Source organism: Oncorhynchus mykiss, chromosome 17, assembly GCF_057628025.1.
Source record: "Oncorhynchus mykiss isolate SJ-2025 chromosome 17, ASM5762802v1, whole genome shotgun sequence".
NCBI classification, from domain to species: Eukaryota; Metazoa; Chordata; class Actinopteri; order Salmoniformes; family Salmonidae; genus Oncorhynchus; species Oncorhynchus mykiss.
Window position 1 is genome coordinate 4,066,241 of NC_143038.1, and position 22,841 is coordinate 4,089,081.

General features: G+C 41.8%; 1 protein-coding gene across 1 annotated transcript; it reads right to left on the minus strand.

Moving 5' to 3' along the window:
* Positions 1-4,299: 4,299 nt before the first annotated feature.
* LOC110493485 (protein transport protein Sec23A) lies at positions 4,300-20,740 on the minus strand. The gene is made up of 17 exons (XM_021567785.3): positions 20,504-20,740; positions 18,851-19,076; positions 18,439-18,496; positions 18,089-18,175; positions 17,396-17,632; positions 16,452-16,679; positions 10,572-10,730; positions 9,847-9,962; positions 9,353-9,557; positions 9,052-9,141; positions 8,810-8,916; positions 8,338-8,491; positions 7,870-7,947; positions 6,923-7,084; positions 6,347-6,433; positions 5,672-5,893; positions 4,300-5,399 (listed from the first exon to the last, which is right to left on the minus strand). The coding sequence occupies exons 2-17, from the start codon at positions 19,069-19,071 to the stop codon at positions 5,310-5,312; spliced, it is 2,301 nt and encodes a 766-aa protein (XP_021423460.3). The 5' UTR covers positions 19,072-19,076; positions 20,504-20,740; the 3' UTR covers positions 4,300-5,309.
* Positions 20,741-22,841: the final 2,101 nt, after the last annotated feature.

Consider the following 22,841-nt stretch of genomic DNA (forward strand, 5'->3'; position numbering starts at 1 on the left):
CTCTCTCAGAGATGATGAGATTACAGTTCATTGATAGCATATTTCATATGAGCCTGTCTGGGGTGGAGTGCCAGATGGGTAGGATTAGCACTTTTGGGACTATTCCATTGGCAATGACAAAATGATCAAGTCTAAACAACATACAAGACAAGCCTACCATAAAGACTATCTATAGGTGGCCATTGTTCAGTGTTACCATTAAGACGTCAACTAGTTAAGTGTTGCCATAAAGTCCATCTATAATGTTCTGCAAGGAGGGCTCTGTTCTAATTGAAGGGCCACGTCGACAGCAACTGGGTAATCACTCAAACGTCTCACTCGATCTCCCTCTCCCCTCTGACAGTGTAAAAGCCAACACACCATCACAGCATATTCTGATATAGACACAAATTACTTATTGGACACGAAAAAGTCCACTGTGTGTATTACATGATTTTCTTTCGTCATAATGCATCCTCCTTCCTTTTTTTCGTGTGCCTGTCACAAATGTCCAATAAGCTATTTGTTTTCCCAATAATCTGGGATACTGGGTTTGGTAGAGGCGGTGGCACAGCGGCTCTTCTCATTACTACGCTTGAGAGACAGCACGCTCACATGAGACTCCGATTGGATAAGCTACAACAGAAAGCCAGGATACTTCACCCAAAATGTGTGTGTGTGTGTGTGTGTGTGTGTATGACGTTGGTGGGACACAACAGTTCTTCTGATACATGTGTGATCATGAAGCATCCCCACTGACGGCAGAGGGAGATATCTAGATTGCAGTACTCATGGGGCATTATTTCAACATTTCAAAAGGCTTAGCTTGGTATTATAGACTCTTTACAGTAGTTGTAACAGACAGACAAATAGAAGGAAACGTGGATTGGGGTTAGGGTGGAGTACACAGGAGGCTGCTGAGGGGAGGACAGCTCATAATGGCAAATGGAATGGCATAAAACACCTGGAAACCACGTGTTTAATATATCTGATACTATTCCACCTATTCCACTCCAGCTATTACCATGAGCCCGTCCTCCCCAATTAAGGTGCCACCAACCTCCTGTGGTGGAGGAAATGTTTAGACAGTCAGTGACAGGTTTGTACATAGCCTATATTTAGTAGGTACTGTAGGTCCTAGCCACGCCCACTGGTTCAAAGCACTCGTCATTCTTTCCATTCAGAACTGATTTGGTTAGTATTCCATCCCGTCAGTCACCCTACTCCCCTTGTATAGGAGGCAACTAGGCCATTTTTGTATAACCCATATTCCATACATTCTGCTTACATAACATGTCTAGGACATACGTTGAAATGGAACATGTATTGGCCAATTGTATGTGTCAGGACGGATTCATATTTCCATTGCGCTCACATATACTGCACATGAAACAAGACAAAAATGCTTTCTTACAGGTTTGGCTCTAAGCTTTGATACATATTTTCAAGAAAGACAGAAAGGGTCAAAATGTCCTAGACACGCAAATATCAATCATCAACACATGCAAAGCTTAAATACACTGCAACATGGATACACTGACGCAGGGGAGATCAGGCAGTGAAATATGAGGATTCGGTTGAATAATGCTCAATCCATGTCAACAGCTGTCAACCCTGAGACTTCACGTTAAATACCCATGCAATTTATAGCCCAACAAATGGACACACACACACACACACACACATACAAAAGAGCTTAAACGGTCACCGTTATGTTGTGCAGGAGTGTCTATGACAAGTGGATTACTGCATAGAGATCATGACATTGCATGACATCTTTTGGATCCACCAGCCCTGCCTTTATTTTTAAAGCACATGTGTTTCCAAAGAGTTAAGAGGAGCAACATCGTAAGCACGGATATGATATGTATCCCAAATGGCACCCTATTCCCTACATAGCCCTATGGGCCCTGGTCAAAAGCAGTGCGCGACATAGGGAATAGATTGCCCTTTGGTTCACAGCCATAAACATGGGGCTTCACTTGTGTTTGGATGCTGGTGACTTCCGTTTGAAGCTGATAGATGGAGGGGAATTAGTCTCTCAACAGATAGAGACTAAGGATTAGTATAATCTGCACTTTACAGACCCTCGAAATCAAACTGTCTGACTGGGTGTGCAGGGCGCTTTAGAATCAGCTTCTAGAACAGTGTTTGTTTGTCACAGGCTGATTGTTGAGTTCAAATCAAATTGTATTTGTCACATGCGCCAAATACAACAGGTGTAGAACTTACAGTGAAATGCTTAGTTACAAGCCCCAAACCAACAATGCTTTAAGATGTTAAGAAAAAAATTGAAAATAAAAGTAACAAATAATTCAACAGTAGCAGTAAAATAACAAGCAATGCTATTTTTTATTTATCCGTTATTTTACCAGGTAAATTGACTGAGAACACATTCTCATTTGCAGCAACGACCTGGGGAATAGTTACAGGGGAGAGGAGGGGGATGAATGAGCCAATTGTAAACTGGGGATTATTAGGTGACCATGATGGTTTGAGGGCCAGGACACCAGGGTTAACACCCCTACTCTTACAATACGTGCCATGGGATCTTTAATGACCTCAGAGAGTCAGGACACCCACTTAACGTCCCATCCGAAAGACAGCACCCTACACAGGGCAGTGTGCCCTGGGGCATTGGGATTTATTCATTTTTAGACCAGAGGAAAGAGTGCCTCCTACTGTCCCTACAACACCACTTCCAGCAGCATCTGGTCTCCCACCCAGGAACTGACCAGGACCAACCCTGCTTAGCTTCAGAAGCAAGCCAGCAGTGGTATGCAGGGTGGTATGCTGCTGTACTGGTACAGAGGGTACCAGTACAGAGTCAATGTGCGGAGGCACCGGTTAGTTGAGGTAATATGTACATGTAGATAGAGTTAACTATGGATTGATTTTAAACAGAGAGTAGCAGCAGTGTAAAAGAGGGGTCTGTGTATCCCTTCAGGAGTCTTATGGCTTGGGGGTAGAAGCTGTTTAAGAAGCCTCTTGGACCTCTACTTGGCGCTCCGGTACCGCTTGCTGTGTGGTAGCAGAGAGAACAGTCTATGACTAGGGTGGCTGGAGTCTTTGACAATTTTTAGGGCCTTCCTCTGACACCGCCTGATACAGAGGTCCTGGATGGCAGGAAGCTTGGCTCCAGTGTTGTACTGGGCCGTACGCACTACCCTCTGTAGTGCCTTGCGGTCGGAGGCCGAGCAGTTGCCATACTCGGCAGTGATGCAACCAGTCAGGATTCTCTCGATGGTGCAGCTGTAGAACCTTCTGGAGGATCTGAGGACCCATGCCAAATCTTTTTAGTTTCCTGAGGGGGGATAGGCTTTGTCGTGCCCTCTTCACAACTGTCTTAGTGTGTTTGGACCATGCTAGTTTGTTGGGGACAACAAGGAACTTGAAGCTCTCAAACTGTTCCACTACAGCCCCGTCAATGAGAATGGGGGCGTACTCAGTCCTCCTTTTTCTGTAGTCCACAATCATCTCCTTTGATCACGTTGAGGGAGAGGTTGTTGTCCTGGCACCACACGGCCAGGTTTCTGACCTCCTCCCTATAGACTCTCATCGTTGTCGCTGATCAGTTGTGTTTTGATGGGATTGTGTATGGGGTTTTAATGTGCTGTGGGACATTGGGTGTGAGAGTGGAAATTGCTGTGTTTTTTTGGGATGTTTTTGTGCTAGTTATTTTTCCAATATTGAATGCAGATCCATATTGCTCACTGCCCAGTGAAGCGACTGATTTGATCAAGTCCCTTTGAAGTAAATTACCAGGCTCCCGAGTGGCGCAGTGATCTAAAGCACTGCATCTTAGTGCAAGAGGCGTCACTACAGTCCCTGGTTTGAATCCAGGCTATATCACATCTGGCTGCGATTGGGATTCCCATTGGGTGGCAGGGGTAGGCCGTCATTGTAAATAAGAATTTGTTCTTAACTTGCCTGGTTAAATAAAAAAATATAAAATAAATAAATACAAAATGAGGATGAGACAAACTAGCCAGACCATTAAGACCAGATACCAGGAAACACAGTCGATACAGGAATCAGGGGTCAGCTACACCATGAACCAGACAGCTGCCCTTTGACCCCTAGCTTATCTGTGTGAATGAGGATGTTCTCACCATAGAGGGGCCATGTCATAAACCCTCGGAGTTCCAGAATGCTACTATTCTAATTATACGGTTCACACTTCCACTAAAGTCATACATTTTTTTGAAATGGAAGGATGAATGAATCTCTGGTATTGCTGATCTATTTGACACATTTATATGACATAGAAACCCATACAAAAACAATAATGAGGGAAACATAAAATACATAGCTGGTGAATAAGGTTGTCTTGACACTTTATATGCATAGCATTAAGAAACAAATCAGTCAGACTAAATCAATCAATTACGTTCCCTTTTTTTACAGTAAGTACAAGTGTTGACATCAGGAAGACTAGAGTAGGCGAGTGAAAGAACAGTGATGAGGGGTTTCGGGGTAAGTAGTACAAAATGCCAGATGGTGCGAAAACAGATATATGGAAAATATAGTCAGTTGACTAGACTACGTAAAAGATGTGTTAGAAAAGAAAGAGGTTTTGTTTAATACAATAACAAAATTTTTCATTGAACTTCCAGTCTTTCTGTATTCAAAAGGAAAACAGTAGCACTACGAGGATAGATTGACAGTTTAATCAGAACATTATTTAAATTAATCATTATTTAGGGGAAATTTAATGGAAAAAAAATAAACTATAGGACGTTATCAAGCACATAAAAATATTTAAAGTGTCTCGAGCAGTAATCATTGACCAAACTACTACAGTAGCTACATGCCTTACCACAGACAGACAAACAAGGAAACCAATTCTAATCATTAGCCAAATTATTATTATAAAAGGTGAGATGGAATGTAAGAACTGTGATAAATATCTGAGGATGCCTGGTCCCAGATCTGTTTGTGCTGTATAAGCCAACTCCTACGGTCATTGTCAAGGCATGAAAAACTGATCTGGGACCAGGCTACAACTGAGGTGCAGTAAGGCTTTTCCAGTGTGGGGGAGAAGTTCATGTCAATCACAATTTTAGGGAAGCAAAATTCCGGAAACTTAAAGCAGGAATGATAATAACTTAGAGGATTTGAAACCGTCATAGGTCATACGTGAGGAAAGGAAAGGTTACTAGGTCCCTGTATTAATACAGGAATGTCTCTCTCTTTCCTTCTCATCCCGCTCTCCTTTCACGTCCTTCACTTTGGTCGCCTCGTAAACCAGACGTATCGTGAAGGGAAATAGAACGGTGGGCATATCGGTCTGGTTACGAGGCGATCACTTTGGTCCCAGGACTGGGACATTAAGCGGCGCTCGACACGGCCAGCTTCTTCAAGTGGTCCATGAAGACCTGTAGACTGACGTCGTCTGTGAGGATGGGGGCTCCGGTCTCCTAGAGAATGAAAAGAGACACAAATGTGATGAGTATGGTGAAAACACTAGAGTAAAGCTGCCGTCAGTTGGATCAGATTCAAAATGGCCAGCAGAATAGAGAGAGACAGTGGTACATGAAGCTCTACCACTTGTAAGACTAGAATTATTTTAAGAAAAATACAATTGACTCCCCATGATGAAACCTATTTCCAAATCAGGTCCACAGCTGTTATTGTACATAAAAACTGGTTCTCAGTTTCCGTTTTGAAGAATGAATGAACATTGTATTACCTGTCCCCAGGAGTATAGGTTGTTGTGTGTCTGGGAGGGGTTGACCTTGGACAGGAGGAAGCGAGCCTGGGAGCCTCCGTGCTCTGTGTCGATGTACCGGGGCATGGGGAACCGGGTCTGCAGGATCTCCTGGGCGTCATCCACAGGTGCTACCAGTAGATGCTTGAAGTTCTCGTACTCCGGCTGCTCCTGGTAACCCGCCTTACGCCACTGGGCGATGGTCTGGTGGAGAGAGAGATACAACAGGGTTATTGTCATGGTAGGATGTTGTGTGTTGGTGTTAGTTGTATAGGCCAGGGTTATTGCCATGGTAGGATGTTGTGTGTTGGTGTTAGTTGTACCAGCTAATCTCTTTTTTGTCGTTTGTGAGAAATTTCTAACATGTTGAGAATAGAAAATGATAGGACAGTGAATCTACAAATATGTATCCCATTTCCTCAAACCCATCACATCAGGCAGGTACACACACACACGTCTTGTTTCTTGTTGTAAAATTGATAGTGATTTACATTGTTGTTTATGCTCTACATGATGATGTTCAGTTTGAGATGCTAGGAAATAATAATAAATTATTATTATTATTATTATTATTATTATAGCACAGTATTGGTGTTCCAGCTACTAATAACTAGCATTAGATCACCAGCGCCGTTGTTTTACAGCGTGACCTCTCACCTCTCCATGGTAGATGACCAGCTGGAAGAAGGTGTCCATGAGGAGGATCCTGTCTGGGAGAATACTGCCACTGTCCAGGAGAACAGGCTGTAGAACAGACAGACACAACAAGATAAGTCTCACATCCATTTTTTTTTTTATTTTACAGAGAAATGTAGTGTGGAACTCATTGAGCATGTGAATATTTGACTAAACTAATTTGCCCTTAGGGAAATGTGACCTAATTATCTAATATATAGACTGGTTTCATAACATCAGAGTAGATTGGAAAACAAATAACTAAGAAAGTTGATTATAATTAAATTCAATATTTGATTGGCCGCATACACATTTTGCAGATGTTACTGCAGGTGTAGCGAAATGCTTATGTTTCTAGCTCCAACAGTGCAGTAATATCTAACAATACATACAAATGCTGAAAATTAAAATTAAGAAATAACTTTTTTTTTAAATATATATTTTTTAAATACCGCAAAGTTTCCTAGGAGCTAGAAACTGGTCGACCATGTCTTTCGGCGCCATCTAGTACACTATATAGATAGAGTGCGTGTCCATAGTATTTGGTAGGAGTCTGACCTCTGGTGGTCCGTGGAACGAGTAAGAGTACAGGATGGGCTGGATCATGATGAGAGACTGGGTCAGGTTCTGGCAGACAAAGTGGTGTCTGTAGTAGGAACACTCATCTGGACTGTTGTTGAACACCTGCAGGAACGGCGACCTCCGCAGGTGGAACATAAACTAGAGGGAGGACAGAGACATTATTCTAACGATTATAATCAAATATGCTTAAAAAAATATATATATATATATATATTATTAAAAATATTATCGAATTATATATATATATTTTTTATATTTGGGATATTGCTTCTTGCATCATCAAATGTTCCTGTACATATCCCACCGAGGTCAACTAAACTAAGTGGAAGTTATGAGTTGTGATTATCTGTGCAATGGGAATATTTCAGATGAATAAAGTTAACGTTTAGTTTAGAGTGATTAACACAATGTTTAGATTGATATATTTTCCACTTTTCCACCATGATTTTTCAGTGTTCTGTTTGTGACACTCAGGTTGATGGCCACTAGACACAGTGCTGTGTGTTGTGGATTAAACTCCTGTCTGTTACCAGTGATTGACTCTAGACTGGAGGTACAAGGACACACTATTTTGTGATTCTGTAGCAACTGACAAAGTCACTGCCTTTTGTTTCAATGTCATACAAGCCTCTGGCTGGGGTTAAGTTGTCAGAGAAGGCCAATTACACAGTTCTCTGCTTCTGCGCTGGGTGGTGTTAGGACACAGCCATTGACCACTTTTTCATGTACATACATCCCATTTGACATAAATATTATTTTTTGCTAATGTTAGAGGTAAGCATTATTACTCAAGTAATAATTCAGATCTCGACAAGCTAATCAAATCTATTCCAGATCTACTCTATTAGAAGGACTTGTAATTGAAGGGCTCTCATTAAATAGCTCATGTAGTTCCAGAGTGTACCACTAGGTGTCAGTCTTACCTGTGGGTAGAGTGAGAGGGACTCCGAGAGCTTGAAGGAGGTGGGGTCATCTTTGTTGAACTGACCGAATTTCTGACACTGTAACCAAGGAGACAAGACAAACGTCAGCGTCTTGAACTAAGGCATCAACACATACCTTAGGACTTCATTCAAGTGCTGTTACTTTAGTTTAGGTATACAACACAACTTCCGAAACATCATAGAGGGATTTAAACTGTCAACGAATTCGTATTCGCGTCATACTGCTTCACATTCCAGACAACTCCTTTCTACATTATTCTACAATGAATAAGAACAAGGAGACACAAGAATACAAAGGATTCTTCTATCCACAATCACCCACAAGTCCTGCATACATTCAGCTATGTGAAGAACAACAGGCGAGTCTCTTGGAATAGCCAAGGTGGGACCAATGCCCAATGAGATTACAAAGCCTGTCACACATTGGTCAGCCTAGTTGTCACTCACCAGGCGAATGAGCTGTCTGTCCAGCCAGCGCAGGACGTCCGGCCCCTCTTCCGACTCGGCCCTGAACACGCCCAGCCTGGCCATGATGACCGCCGACGCCTCCTGGTCGAAGGACGACTCGATGTGCTGGATCTGGGACTGGGCGTCGGCCCAACTGGATGGAGGGAGAAAGAGGGAGTGGACAGGTTAGGGGCAGGGCGAGACTGACGCACGTGTCTAGGCTGCACGTCCACTTCCAGTCATTTAACAGGATAGGGCGAATGTCAACATCCTCATTTGTACAGCCAATATTGACTTTGTGGTAACTCACTGCTTAAAGACAATGTGAGAAATGCAACGTGTACAAAATGCAGAGTCTTGCATATATATATTGTACGGGCTGTCAGTTCAGTCACACTTCAGTCAAGAACGATGTAGCAGTTCTGCAAATCCACTTCCTGTTTACTGTTCCAAAGCGAGAGAGAAGACTTACTTCCTGGCGACGGTGGTAACCCTGATCCTCCTCTGGGTGTTGGAGTGTTGGTACTGGGTGACAAACTGGACCGCTCCTCTACCACCCTGAGGGATTGGGGCATTGTGCTGCACAGAGAAAATATAACTACAAAAGTTAGGATAGGAGTACATTTAATATCGCTAAACATCCTGTTGTTTGAATACTAAAAACCACGTCCTAAGGAATCACTGAGGTGTTTGATCAAAGGGAAGTGTGTTCACCTGATTGACGACCTCGAAGTACAAGGCCAACGTCGTGGAGGGACTGAGACTGCAGATTTTCCACTGCGTTGTTCCTCCAACACCGACCTCCTGTAACAGAGACAAAGGGCCATTGAAGTCAATGAAAAACAGCTTCCCAATTCACTTCCAGTGGGGAAAATGCCATTAGAATATAAGGTTGACCAATTCCCGCAAAACATTCCTGAAATTCTGGAAAAGCTGGGAATTTTGGGACCGTTTCTGGATTTTTAAAATATTTTTAAAACCCTATTTGGATTCTGTGTGGGCCTGAAAGACTCACGTTCTCTGATATACACGGTCCCTTAGCTTTGAGGGAGACACAGGGCCCGATGGCCCCCGATACCTTCAGCTCCCTGGACGTACTGACTTCCAGAGTGCCTCCGAAGGCCATGCGGAACTCTCCGTTGTGGTCCTTACTGAACACCCTCTGGAAGGTCTGCTTGAACAGAGAGGTGTTGAAGGAGTCGCCCATCGCTATGTGACCTCTGAGAGGACGGAAACCGGGAGGGAAAAAAACATGAATATTCAGCAGCATAATTCGAATATAAATACAAAACGAAAAGTCAATGAGCTAGTGAGGATGAAGTCTCTGGAAAAGTCATTCTATCGAATGTAGAGGAATTGTACAAAAGGTATTTCTTATTCAGATCAAATAAAAAGCTTCAGTAGACAGTTCTCAAATCACCAGGGACATGAGGGATTCAGCACAACTAGGGGAAATCAGGTGAAGACAGGATACAGGTCAGTCGTAGGTCGTCTGAGACTGGTACTAACCCAGTGAGGTTGGATAAACATTTCATCTCTAGAAGTCCGGTCTGATCCAAGGCACAGGCGTAGATGTCAATACTGTGGCCGTTCACTGCCGCACGGTTCGCCAAGGCGTCGTAGTACTGAATAAAACAAAACAAGGGAAGCGTTTGCAACATATACAAACAGTGCTGGGTAGCACCTTGAGAACTCTTTGGAGCATCGGTTTCCATGAACATACCTCAACAGAAGAAGTATGGAGAGAGAAGAGAGCGCAAACTTGAGCAAAATATTTGACATCGCGAGAGCTTGACGTGAGTGAAAGAAAAATAATTAAGCTAAACTACATTAAGACAAAAATCGCTTAAGTTGTTTCATCCATCTTAGCTCTAAAAACTAGCGTAGTCTTAAAGATGGAATCCGGAGTAGAGGGAAACAGTGCCACTAGCCACCCCAACACCATTGTTATTAGTTTTTGTTGCCGTGTTAAGGAGTGTCGCGCAGCATGGTAAAACAAAATTGCAACAGTGGAGGCTGCAAAGGGGAGGACGGCTCATAATAATGTCTGGAATAGAGAGAAGGGAATGGCATCAAACACATGGAAACCATTTGTTGATGTATTTGATACCATTCTACCTATAAAGTTCCAGCCATTACCACGAGCCCGTCCTCCCCAATTAAGGTGCCACCAACCTCCTGTGAATTCTACGCTATCCATTCTACGCTATCCATACTGTTAGTCTTGGACTTACCTTGGTGGCTTTCTTCAGATGCCGTGCGTTGTCCTTGGTGATGTCATGCCAGGAGCGGATGGGGGTCTTGAGTTCGTCTCCCACCACCATCCCGGGGCCCTGGGTGGGGGGTCCGCCCATGAACATCATCACACGGGCCCCTGTGTTGGGAAACGTACCCTGGGGGTGGAAAGTCGGTGGCTATGGTCAGTATGGTCAAGATGTGATTTATTTATTTGATTAATTCAACCATAAATATGGCATTTCTGACTGAGATGTGACTGCCAACACAGAAGCTGCCATTAGGTTATTGTTGTCTGATATAACTGTAGTCTGATATAACTGTAGTCTGATATAACTGTAGTATGATATAACTGTAGTCTGATATAACTGTAGTCTGATTTAACTGTAGTCTGATTTAACTGTATTCTGATATAACTGTAGTCTGATATAACTGTAGTCTGATATAACTGTAGTCTGATATAACTGTAGTCTGATATAACTGTAGTCTGATATAACTGTAGTCTGATATAACTGTAGTATGATTTAACTGTAGTATGATTTAACTGTAGTATGATTTAACTGTAGTATGATTTAACTGTAGTATGATTTAACTGTAGTCTGATATAACTGTAGTATGATATAACTGTAGTATGATATAACTGTAGTCTGATATAACTGTAGTATGATATAACTGTAGTATGATATAACTGTAGTATGATAACTGTAGTATGATATAACTGCAGTCTGATATAACTGTAGTCTGATATAACTGTAGTCTGATATAACTGTAGTCTGATATAACTGTAGTATGATATAACTGTAGTATGATATAACTGTAGTATGATATAACTGTAGTATGATTTAACTGTAGTCTGATATAACTGTAGTCTGATTTAACTGTAGTCTGATATAACTGTAGTCTGATTTAACTGTAGTCTGATATAACTGTAGTCTGATATAACTGTAGTATGATATAACTGTAGTATGATATAACTGTAGTCTGATTTAACTGTAGTCTGATATAACTGTAGTCTGATTTAACTGTAGTCTGATCTAACTGTAGTCTGATATAACTGTAGTCTGATATAACTAGTCTGATTGAACTGTAGTCTGATTGAACTGTAGTCTGATATAACTGTAGTCTGATATAACTGTAGTCTGATATAACTGTAGTATGATTTAACTGTAGTATGATTTAACTGTAGTATGATTTAACTGTAGTATGATTTAACTGTAGTATGATTTAACTGTAGTCTGATATAACTGTAGTATGATATAACTGTAGTATGATATAACTGTAGTCTGATATAACTGTAGTCTGATATAACTGTAGTCTGATATAACTGTAGTATGATATAACTGTAGTATGATATAACTGTAGTATGATAACTGTAGTATGATATAACTGCAGTCTGATATAACTGCAGTCTGATATAACTGTAGTATGATATAACTGTAGTATGATATAACTGTAGTATGATATAACTGTAGTATGATTTAACTGTAGTCTGATTTAACTGTAGTCTGATTTAACTGTAGTCTGATTTAACTGTAGTCTGATTTAACTGTAGTCTGATTTAACTGTAGTCTGATATAACTGTAGTCTGATATAACTGTAGTCTGATTGAACTGTAGTCTGATTGAACTGTAGTCTGATTTAACTGTAGTCTGATTTAACTGTAGTCTGATTTAACTGTAGTCTGATTTAACTGTAGTCTGATTTAACTGTAGTCTGATTTAACTGTAGTCTGATTTAACTGTAGTATGATATAACTGTAGTATGATTTAACTGTAGTATGATTTAACTGTAGTCTGATTTAACTGTAGTCTGATTTAACTGTAGTCTGATATAACTGTAGTATGATTTAACTGTAGTATGATATAATTGTAGTCTGATATAACTGTAGTATGATTTAACTGTAGTATGATTTAACTGTAGTCTGATATAACTGTAGTATGATATAACTGTAGTATGATTTAACTGTAGTATGATTTAACTGTAGTATGATTTAACTGTAGTATGATTTAACTGTAGTATGATTTAACTGTAGTATGATTTAACTGTAGTATGATATAATTGTAGTCTGATATAACTGTAGTATGATTTAACTGTAGTCTGATATAACTGTAGTATATTATAACTGTAGTATGATATAACTGTAGTATGATATAACTGTAGTCTGATATAACTGTAGTATGATATAACTGTAGTATGATATAACTGTAGTATGATAACTGTAGTATGATATAACTGCAGTCTGATATAACTGTAGTCTGATATAACTGTAGTCTGATATAACTGTAGTCTGATATAACTGTAGTATGATATAACTGTAGTATGATATAACTGTAGTATGATATAACTGTAGTCTGATTTAACTGTAGTATGATATAACTGTAGTATGATATAACTGTAGTCTGATATAACTGTAGTCTGATATAACTGTAGTCTGATATAACTGTAGTATGATATAACTGTAGTATGATATAACTGTAGTATGATATAACTGTAGTATGATTTAACTGTAGTCTGATATAACTGTAGTCTGATATAACTGTAGTCTGATATAACTGTAGTCTGATATAACTGTAGTCTGATATAACTGTAGTCTGATATAACTGTAGTATGATATAACTGTAGTATGATATAACTGTAGTATGATATAACTGTAGTATGATTTAACTGTAGTATGATTTAACTGTAGTATGATTTAACTGTAGTCTGATATAACTGTAGTCTGATATAACTGTAGTCTGATATAACTGTAGTCTGATATAACTGTAGTCTGATATACAGTGCCTTGCGAAAGTATTCGGCCCCCTTGAACTTTGCGACCTTTTGCCACATTTCAGGCTTCAAACATAAAGATATAAAACTGTATTTTTTTGTGAAGAATCAACAACAAGTGGGACACAATCATGAAGTGGAACGACATTTATTGGATATTTCAAACTTTTTTAACATATCAAAAACTGAAAAATTGGGCGTGCAAAATTATTCAGCCCCTTTACTTTCAGTGCAGCAAACTCTCTCCAGAAGTTCAGTGAGGATCTCTGAATGATCCAATGTTGACCTAAATGACTAATGATGATAAATACAATCCACCTGTGTGTAATCAAGTCTCCGTATAAATGCACCTGCACTGTGATAGTCTCATAGGTCCGTTAAAAGCGCAGAGAGCATCATGAAGAACAAGGAACACACCAGGCAGGTCCGAGATACTGTTGTGAAGAAGTTTAAAGCCGGATTTGGATACAACAAGATTTCCCAAGCTTTAAACATCCCAAGGAGCACTGTGCAAGCGATAATATTGAAATGGAAGGAGTATCAGACCACTGCAAATCTACCAAGACCTGGCCGTCCCTCTAAACTTTCAGCTCATACAAGGAGAAGACTGATCAGAGATTCAGCCAAGAGGCCCATGATCACTCTGGATGAACTGCAGAGATCTACAGCTGAGGTGGGAGACTCTGTCCATAGGACAACAATCAGTCGTATATTGCACAAATCTGGCCTTTATGGAAGAGTGGCAAGAAGAAAGCCATTTCTTAAAGATATCCATAAAAAGTGTCGTTTAAAGTTTGCCACAAGCCACCTGGGAGACACACCAAACATGTGGAAGAAGGTGCTCTGGTCAGATGAAACCAAAATTGAACTTTTTGGCAACAATGCAAAACGTTATGTTTGGCGTAAAAGCAACACAGCTGAACACACCATCCCCACTGTCAAACATGGTGGTGGCAGCATCATGGTTTGGGCCTGCTTTTCTTCAGCAGGGACAGGGAAGATGGTTAAAATTGATGGGAAGTTGGATGGAGCCAAATACAGGACCATTCTGGAAGAAAACCTGATGGAGTCTGCAAAAGACCTGAGACTGGGACGGAGATTTGTCTTCCAACAAGACAATGATCCAAAACATAAAGCAAAATCTACAATGGAATGGTTCAAAAATTAACATATCCAGGTGTTAGAATGGCCAAGTCAAAGTCCAGACCTGAATCCAATCGAGAATCTGTGGAAAGAACTGAAAACTGCTGTTCACAAATGATCTCCATCCAACCTCACTGAGCTCGAGCTGTTTTGCAAGGAGGAATGGGAAAACATTTCAGTCTCTCGATGTGCAAAACTGATAGAGACATACCCCAAGCGACTTACAGCTGTAATCGCAGCAAAAGGTGGCGCTACAAAGTATTAACTTAAGGGGGCTGAATAATTTTGCACGCCCAATTTTTCAGTTGATTTATTAAAAAAGTTTGAAATATCCAATAAATGTCTTTCCACTTCATGATTGTGTCCCACTTGTTGTTGATTCTTCACAAAAAAATACAGTTTTATATCTTTATGTTTGAAGCCTGAAATGTGGCAAAAGGTCGCAAAGTTCAAGGGGGCCGAATACTTTCGCAAGGCACTGTAACTGTAGTCTGATATAACTGTAGTCTGATATAATTGTAGTCTGATATAATTGTAGTCTGATATAACTGTAGTCTGATATAACTGCAGTCTGATATAACTGCAGTCTGATATAACTGCAGTCTGATATAACTGCAGTCTGATATAACTGTAGTCTGATATAACTGTAGTCTGATATAACTGTAGTCTGATATAACTAGTCTGATATAACTGTAGTATGATATAACTGTAGTCTGATATAACTGCAGTCTGATATAACTGCAGTCTGATATAACTGTAGTCTGATATAACTGTAGTCTGATATAACTAGTCTGATTTAACTGTAGTATGATTTACCTGTAGTATGATATAACTGTAGTCTGATTTAACTGTAGTATGATATAACTGAATGTATTGGGAATCTCCAGGTGAACAATAATGACAGCAATCGTTGAAAACAGCAATCTAAATCCCGTCGGTTTTAAGAAGTTGGAACAGGGAGACACCTCCAGAACAGAAGCAGAGAAAATGTCTTTCTGTAACCCCTACATTCTAATCTCACAGCACCAATGCTCTGGAAAAACCCACCCCCTTGTAGGAAGTCACAACCTCAGCCGCTACGGAATCACAGTGTCACAGAACACATTAACAATCAGTGTCCTGTGTCCTTCTACCTCCAGTCTGGCATCACCATCAGATATGACAACGATCCAGAACATTCACTATCAAGTCTAGTGACCGCCAACCCGTACACAAATGACCGTCCCAAACAGAACACGGGATATACTGTGTATTACATGAAGGGAAAACATACGCTAAGCCTCATGTTAATTACTCTAAACTGAATCATTTCCCCATTACAGTGACATCCCAAGTGACTTGACTGTGACATTGTATGCAAATGCACCCTCAGGCACCGTAAGGATTCACCAAACTACCGATATTCCTTAAAGAAACTCATTCCTATTAAGTTACCATACAGACCAGAGGCCGGTTTCCCAAAAGCACCTTAAGGGGAAGTTCACCGTTAGAACCATCAGAATGGGTGAAGTCAGACTTCAGATGTTTTTCTCTAATCATGACATTATCAGTAGACATCAGCACCAGAGGACCGGACAGCAGGGAACACAGCTGTTCTAACATGTACCTACAGCATGTTAGTTGTGTTACCAGAAAGAGGAAGAGAGGATAGTGGAGAGAGAGAGGGAGCAATAAAGCAAAAAGAAAGAAGCTGACCTTTGACCTCAGAAAGTACGAGTGGTACTATTGGCAGACCTAACTGAAGAGATAATGTCTGTGTGTGTGTGTGTGTGTGTGTGAGAGAGAAAGTTTGTCAAATGTTAGTGGAAACCTGTGACATGTCAGAGAGGGTAAGGTTCAATTTAGTTTTGAAGGGCAGTTGTCTATGTTGACGACATAGAATCAGGTTATTGGTACACCGCACAAAATGTGTACATAGTGTGTTTGTGTATGTGTGTGTGTATGCACGCTTATGTAACTGTTATTACCTCCAGCAGGCCCACGGCGATGGACAGTGCTATTCCAGTAGACCGCAGTGGTCTCTTCCCCTGTGGTACAGGCCAGGGATCTCTCTGCAGCTCTCCCAACAGGTCTGTCAGGTTCATGTCTACCTTATGGACCGGCTGCAGGAACCGACAGGTGACGGCTGGATCCTGAGGGGCCGCGGGACGACCCTGAGGCCCAGATGCCGATGGGTTCGTCAGGCCTAGCATCTCCTGAAAGAGAGAAAGAGAGCTATGAGTTCTCATGGACTTTCAACAATGGTATTGTGGAATATTGCATGGCAGCCTAAGAGTTTATCTTGGCCTGACAAGTCTCTTGACTATATTCTATATAGGCCTAACGCTCTGACTGTACACAATATCATATACAATACTGTATTTCAAAGTACCTCTGACAATGTTTTTGAATATCACATGACAGACTAAGGGAATGTTCCCTGTCGGCTGTATAGGACTAACGCTCTGTTTCTGGGTGGTAGGACCCTAGGGCTTTTAATCTGTATGAAACACTACCCCTGCAGTGGCATAGACCCATTATTTGTCATTCAGAACCATCCCAAAGAGCCAATCATATCTTCTTATCCTATCTTGTGACAAATGGCTGTCTTTGACCTGTATCCTGTCCCCATTTGACTGTTTTATTGTCATTTAATTTCCAATTGATACAAGGACACCTAGACATGATCATATGACAAACGACCACAAAGATCCTATTCTATTTCTATGGACAAAGCAGACTTTGACCTAGATCAGAGGTCTCAAACATACGGCCCTCGGGCCAAATGCGGTCCGTGAAAGATTTAATGCGGCCCGCGGTTGTCGTCATATTACAGTCATCTTAGTACAACTAAATCCAGATCTTTTCCCAAAACTAATGAAAACATTTTCAAGACTACTTGCCTTCCCGTATGTAACAGTTACTGACTGACCTGGATCTGTTTGGAGGAAAGCTCCTTGGTTCCTCTGAACACGTAGCTCTTTGCAATGCCCTCGCAGCTCAGCTCGTGGACCTGCACCATACGTCCGAAGGTGATGAGGCCTACCAGGGCGTTGGGGGGCAGCAGAGACAGGGACATCTGCAGGGACTCCTTCAGGGCCTGCAGGTCCTCCTCCTCCAGACACGTGTCCACCACGTACAGGAAGATGAGGGGGTTCGGGGGGCCGCGCTACATTGGTGGCAGAGACGGGATTGGAGATGTTATTTCACAGAAACAAAGTGCTGAGGTCTTTAGTTTTGAGTTGACATGGTTTTTCTATGTTGCAGTGTTTTGAGTTCTTGGGATGGTGTCACATGACATGTGATACACTTTGAGGTCAGGTGACTTTTGTAACCCGATGTCACTTTGTAAATTGACAACGTCCATTACAATTAACAGCAAAGACAAAGAATGTCTAAAGAAATTATCAACTTAAAAGTGATAATGTCATGTGGTGTGCACATTTTCCAGTACATTCTTTGTGGCTGGTAACTCAACTTGAGGATTAAAGAAACATCCATATTTGATGAAGCAATTCTGTGGGTTGAGATGTGCAACTACAAAGCCAGGCACGTGTACAGAACATAGTGTCTATGTGCAAAGTTCAGAGTTCAGTGATCTCCATGTAGAACTGTACGCGTTTACCTGCACTATGTACTCAATGGTTGAGAACTGTGGCATGAGCTCAGCCGGCTGGTTTACGTCCGATATGCCGGCGTATGACGGGGGGAACTGTGAAGGAGAGAACGAGAAGACAAAAGTGGTTAGCTTCACCTGCTAAAGAAATGTAGACAGGCCACTTTAAAAATATTCCAATTACCACCAGCTGTGTTCCTTTGTGGAATATGACTAGCATAAACACAGGAATGTATGTAGTCTGCCTACAGATATGACTATTATTATAGGTCTAAATGGTACATTATGCGCCTCGAATATTCTATGGTGGAATAGTGTTTGGTCCGACAGCTCAGTTTAGTCCATTGTGGTGTACTCACTGGGTTTCTTTGGAAGCAGAAGTTGCACGCCCATATTTTGGCTCTGTAGTCAACTTGGCTACAAAGGGGGGGGAAAGACAGAGCTACTTGGATACAGTGTACAGCAGCAGTCAAACAAACCTGTCACCTAGCCTGAGGCGTTCCCTGAGTGATTGTAGCTACACCTAAGCATTCCTAAAGATATTAAAAACTTAGTTGATGATCCCTTTCTTCTCCTACTCTTCCCTTCACCCGAGACGTAAGTTCTCAGAAGAATAAAATGCTGAAGTTGAAAACAAAGAGATGCCATGTAAGTCGTTGGACATAGCTTAGCTTTTAGCTAAGTGCTTGTAAAAACATCAACAAGCAACAATTAAAAAACACTCGCTCAGCCTAAAACAGCAACATTCACCTCAACTCCTCAAATACTCACCATAGCGGGTTTAGTACGGCCTTGCAGTTGGCCCTGCTACAGAGGACCGGTTCGTACTGCACCGGTGGCAGGTCTGGCCTCTCCTTGAGTGGGGTGAAGAGGCAGGAGACAGGCACTACCAGCCGGGTAGCTTCCAGCCTGCTCGAGGGCCACAGGTTCCAGCTAAAACGCACGCCGTCCCGATCCTCATTCTGTTGGATAAACTCCTGGTATGTCGCCATGGCAACTTCAATGGGAAAGAAAGTGAAGAGATTCTTAATAAACTTGTCTGGTTAAATAAAAGGTTAAATAAATATGGAGAGAAGTTAGTCCGATAGCTAAACTAGCTCTAGCAAAGGGCAGGTAGTCTGTCTTAGCTTCTCCGAGAGCTGTTTGAGTCTGGAGTTCGGTGTGAACTACGCTCACTTTTCAATCTTTCCATGGCTTTGTTCCAAGTTCATAGGTGGAGGCCTATGTGGAATATGGATGACGATGATGTTCGTCATCAAAACCTGCTTGGCACGTTTTGATACTTAAGAATACCTGGGCTAATTTTGAATCCTACATAAATGTTGGTCACACCTATTTCAACTACGTAACATTTCAGTGACGAGTGAGACTTGGGCTTATATGCCTCGGTAGGTATGAACGGCAGTAACCAGATGTCTATAGCTTTGGAAGTCCTGTACATTTTTAAAAATCTGATCTTATCTAGAAATGAGAAATACACAAAACATTTAATAAATTGTCTGATGATGGCATTGGAACGTCTGACATGAAAAGAAAAGGGGACATTTTGAGTTCAATGGAAAAGCATTAAAGCTGCAATTTGGTAAAAATACAGGCATGTCACATGATTGCACAAAACACAGGGTTATGGAATGTTATGGAACGTTTCCTTGTAATGCAATTCCATGTAATGTTATGGAACAGACCACCACCACTTGAAGGTCTTCTGACACACTTATCAAGACAGAACTGTCTGTTCCAAACCATAGTTCACTTCAGCTATCAAATTCAGATATGAACCAAAATGAACGCGCACCTCTCCACTCTCTCATTCAGGGGAACCCTCTGCGTCAAACAGCTCTACCAGGTGATTGACAGCTGGCCTACAGGACCCTTCACTCGAAGTAGCATCGATCCATTGATTACAGAACGGAGTGCTTACATGGACAGACTAGCTGTGTCTTCTAGCTATGCAATATACTGGCCCATCTTAGCTATTACTGGCCATTACTAGGAACCAAATGATGATCATCTTGGCAACATTTAACTACAAGCATGTTGTAGTAGTTAAATGGTTAGACAGGTATCACAAATCACATTTTAGGATCTCGTCCCTGGTAGAGATGCCTTCCTGAAAGGAGGCGGATGCTAGTAGCAACAACAAGCTAGTTAGCGACAGGTTCTAGTTGACGTTAGCTAGAAAAATCGAAATCTTAGGTAACGTTAGTTAGCATTTTATCAAATTCCGGGAGTGTTTCTAATGTAAACTTGATATAAAACACGATCATGCAAGTTATATTAACGATACATGTTAACTAGGCTAGCCTTGCTAACGGACTAACCCAGGTTTTAGTCGGCTTTTTTTTCTGGACGAACGCAAACAGAATGGCCTAGCTAGACACTTTTCATCAAATTGATGCAGGCAGATCAGACGGAGAACCATACCTTTTATACAGATCCGGTTGGAAATCCAGACGAAGGTAAATAAATATTATACTGTAATAAATCGGATCAGCATTTAGGTGATAAATACCGATGCGCAAACAGAATGAGAGAGCGAAGAACCTGAGGGGGCAACTCCCGGCCGGTGGTCCTCTACTTCAGTAGAATGACGTGTTACTATATATTCTGGCCCTCGTGTCCATGACGTGGGATACAAGCACGCACACGAGGATCATGGGAAATGATGTCCTGAATTTATGATAGGCCCATAAAAAAAGATGACGAAATGCTGTTGCCCGTGGCTTTTGATCTGTAGATGGCGCTGGGTACCAAAGCATACCCATCACCCTCGCATCATTTGATGGAGACACTTGGATGGAGAGAGAGAGAGAGAGAGAGAGAGAGGCAGAGCAGAGGTCAGGATCAGAGCTCCTGCATTTTTCAGCATTTTCTTTAAAAAAGATAGGTTAGGAGTTAGATAAACTTGGATTTTTTGTCAGGAACACATACTGGATTCTACCCTCTTCAACATAACCCCTACTTCAAATCAAAACTTAAAACCTACAACCTCATTTTGGACGGAATTACGGAATCACCTGGAAAGTTCACAACAACCAAGGATTTTTTACCCTATACAGCAAATTCTCTGGAAAACAACAGAAACCTGAAAACACCATCCAACCTGTAACTGAGTGAGTAATGTTTAGTCTGAAACAATATTTTATTTCCAAAAGCCAAGAAGAAAAATACACAACATTACTTTATAAGGACTGAATTCTAACATAATTCTGCCAAGCTTGATACAGCTTCAACTAGCACTGACGTGTCAAGTGAGAGGTGTCAAAGCCCATTAGCCCAACAATGGCAGGAGAGTCACACAGTCTACCCCAACCAAATGGAGAGGCCTTAGAAGCTCCCTCCCGCTGTTCAGAGGTAATTAAAATACAGTACCCTTTGCATGTAAAGAATGATAAGGCAAGAAAAGACCACAAGAAGAAGCTCCTTATGGAAAATCAAGAGACACTTTTTGCTGACTATTACAAAAATGGGAACATCAGCAACCTCATCTTCCACACAAACCATCCCCTGGCATGGCACAGTGCTATATTAGCACACTACCCCTTTGTTACGAGAGGGGGGATTAACGAGGGGTGGAAACTCAGAATACTTGATAACGAGGACTCTGAGTTAAGTAATATAAATATCTATAAATCCGGATCAGTAATGGTACAGAATAACCACAAACAGTTTCAGCTGGACTTTCACCTAATCAAAGAATTAGCCCAGCAGGAGAAGCTCTGCCTTGATAATGATACCCCCACACAGAGCGGGTCAGACCAGACCTCTTCATTATGTAACCCCACAGATGAGCAACCCCCAGTGGAGAGTCAACCTCCCAGCACAGATTACCACTCCCTCATTGAAATGAAGGACAAATTCACCCAGCTGGAGGTAAGACAGGTGGAGCTGGAACAGCAGGTGATTACACTTCAGTCAGCGCAGACCCAGACAACAGTCCAGCACAACAACAGCCCCTTAACCAGACCCGGAGAGCTGGAGGTGGACAGAGACATATCTGCACTTTGGACAGTGGTGAGACAAATACAACAGGAGAAAGAGGAGCAGAACAGAGCACTAGAGGAGAGTATCAGACTGCTGGTGGAGGAGAGGTTGAGGGGGATGGAGGAGAAGTTGATGGGGACGGCGTGTGACAGAGAACAACCCACTAGAGAGGTGGCCACCCCCACAGAGAAGCCAGCAGAACAGCCCACTTCAGCACCCAACAAAAGTCTCGACACCACAGCAGAACAGTCCACACCAGACCCTGAACATAGAGTCGACACCACAGCAGAACAGTCCACACCAGACCCTGACCATAGAGTCGAAATCACAGCAGAACAGACAAATGAAGAACCCCAAGCCCAGAGGCTCTCACCCCCTCTGAGCACCCCCCCTGTCAGCCACCCTGATAGCCCTTTTGACAACCCCCCCACACCCACTGAGGACAAACACAAGACACAGATTGTACTACTTATGGACTCAAATGGGAAATATATAGAAGAAAAAAAACTTTTTCCCAAACACAGTGTGTCTAAACTCTGGTGTCCAAACACCCAGCGTGCCCTCGACCTTCTGTCTGAGGCCAAACTAGGCTCACCCAGCCACATAATAATACACACAGGCACAAACGACCTGAGAGCACTGCAGGAAAGAGTGGCCACAGCACTGAAGAGAGTGATTGAAAAGGCTTCTTCTACTTTCCCCAACGCACAAGTGGTTATCTCCACCCTGCTACCACGAAAAGACTTCCACCCTGCCACAATACAGCGGGTAAATGCAA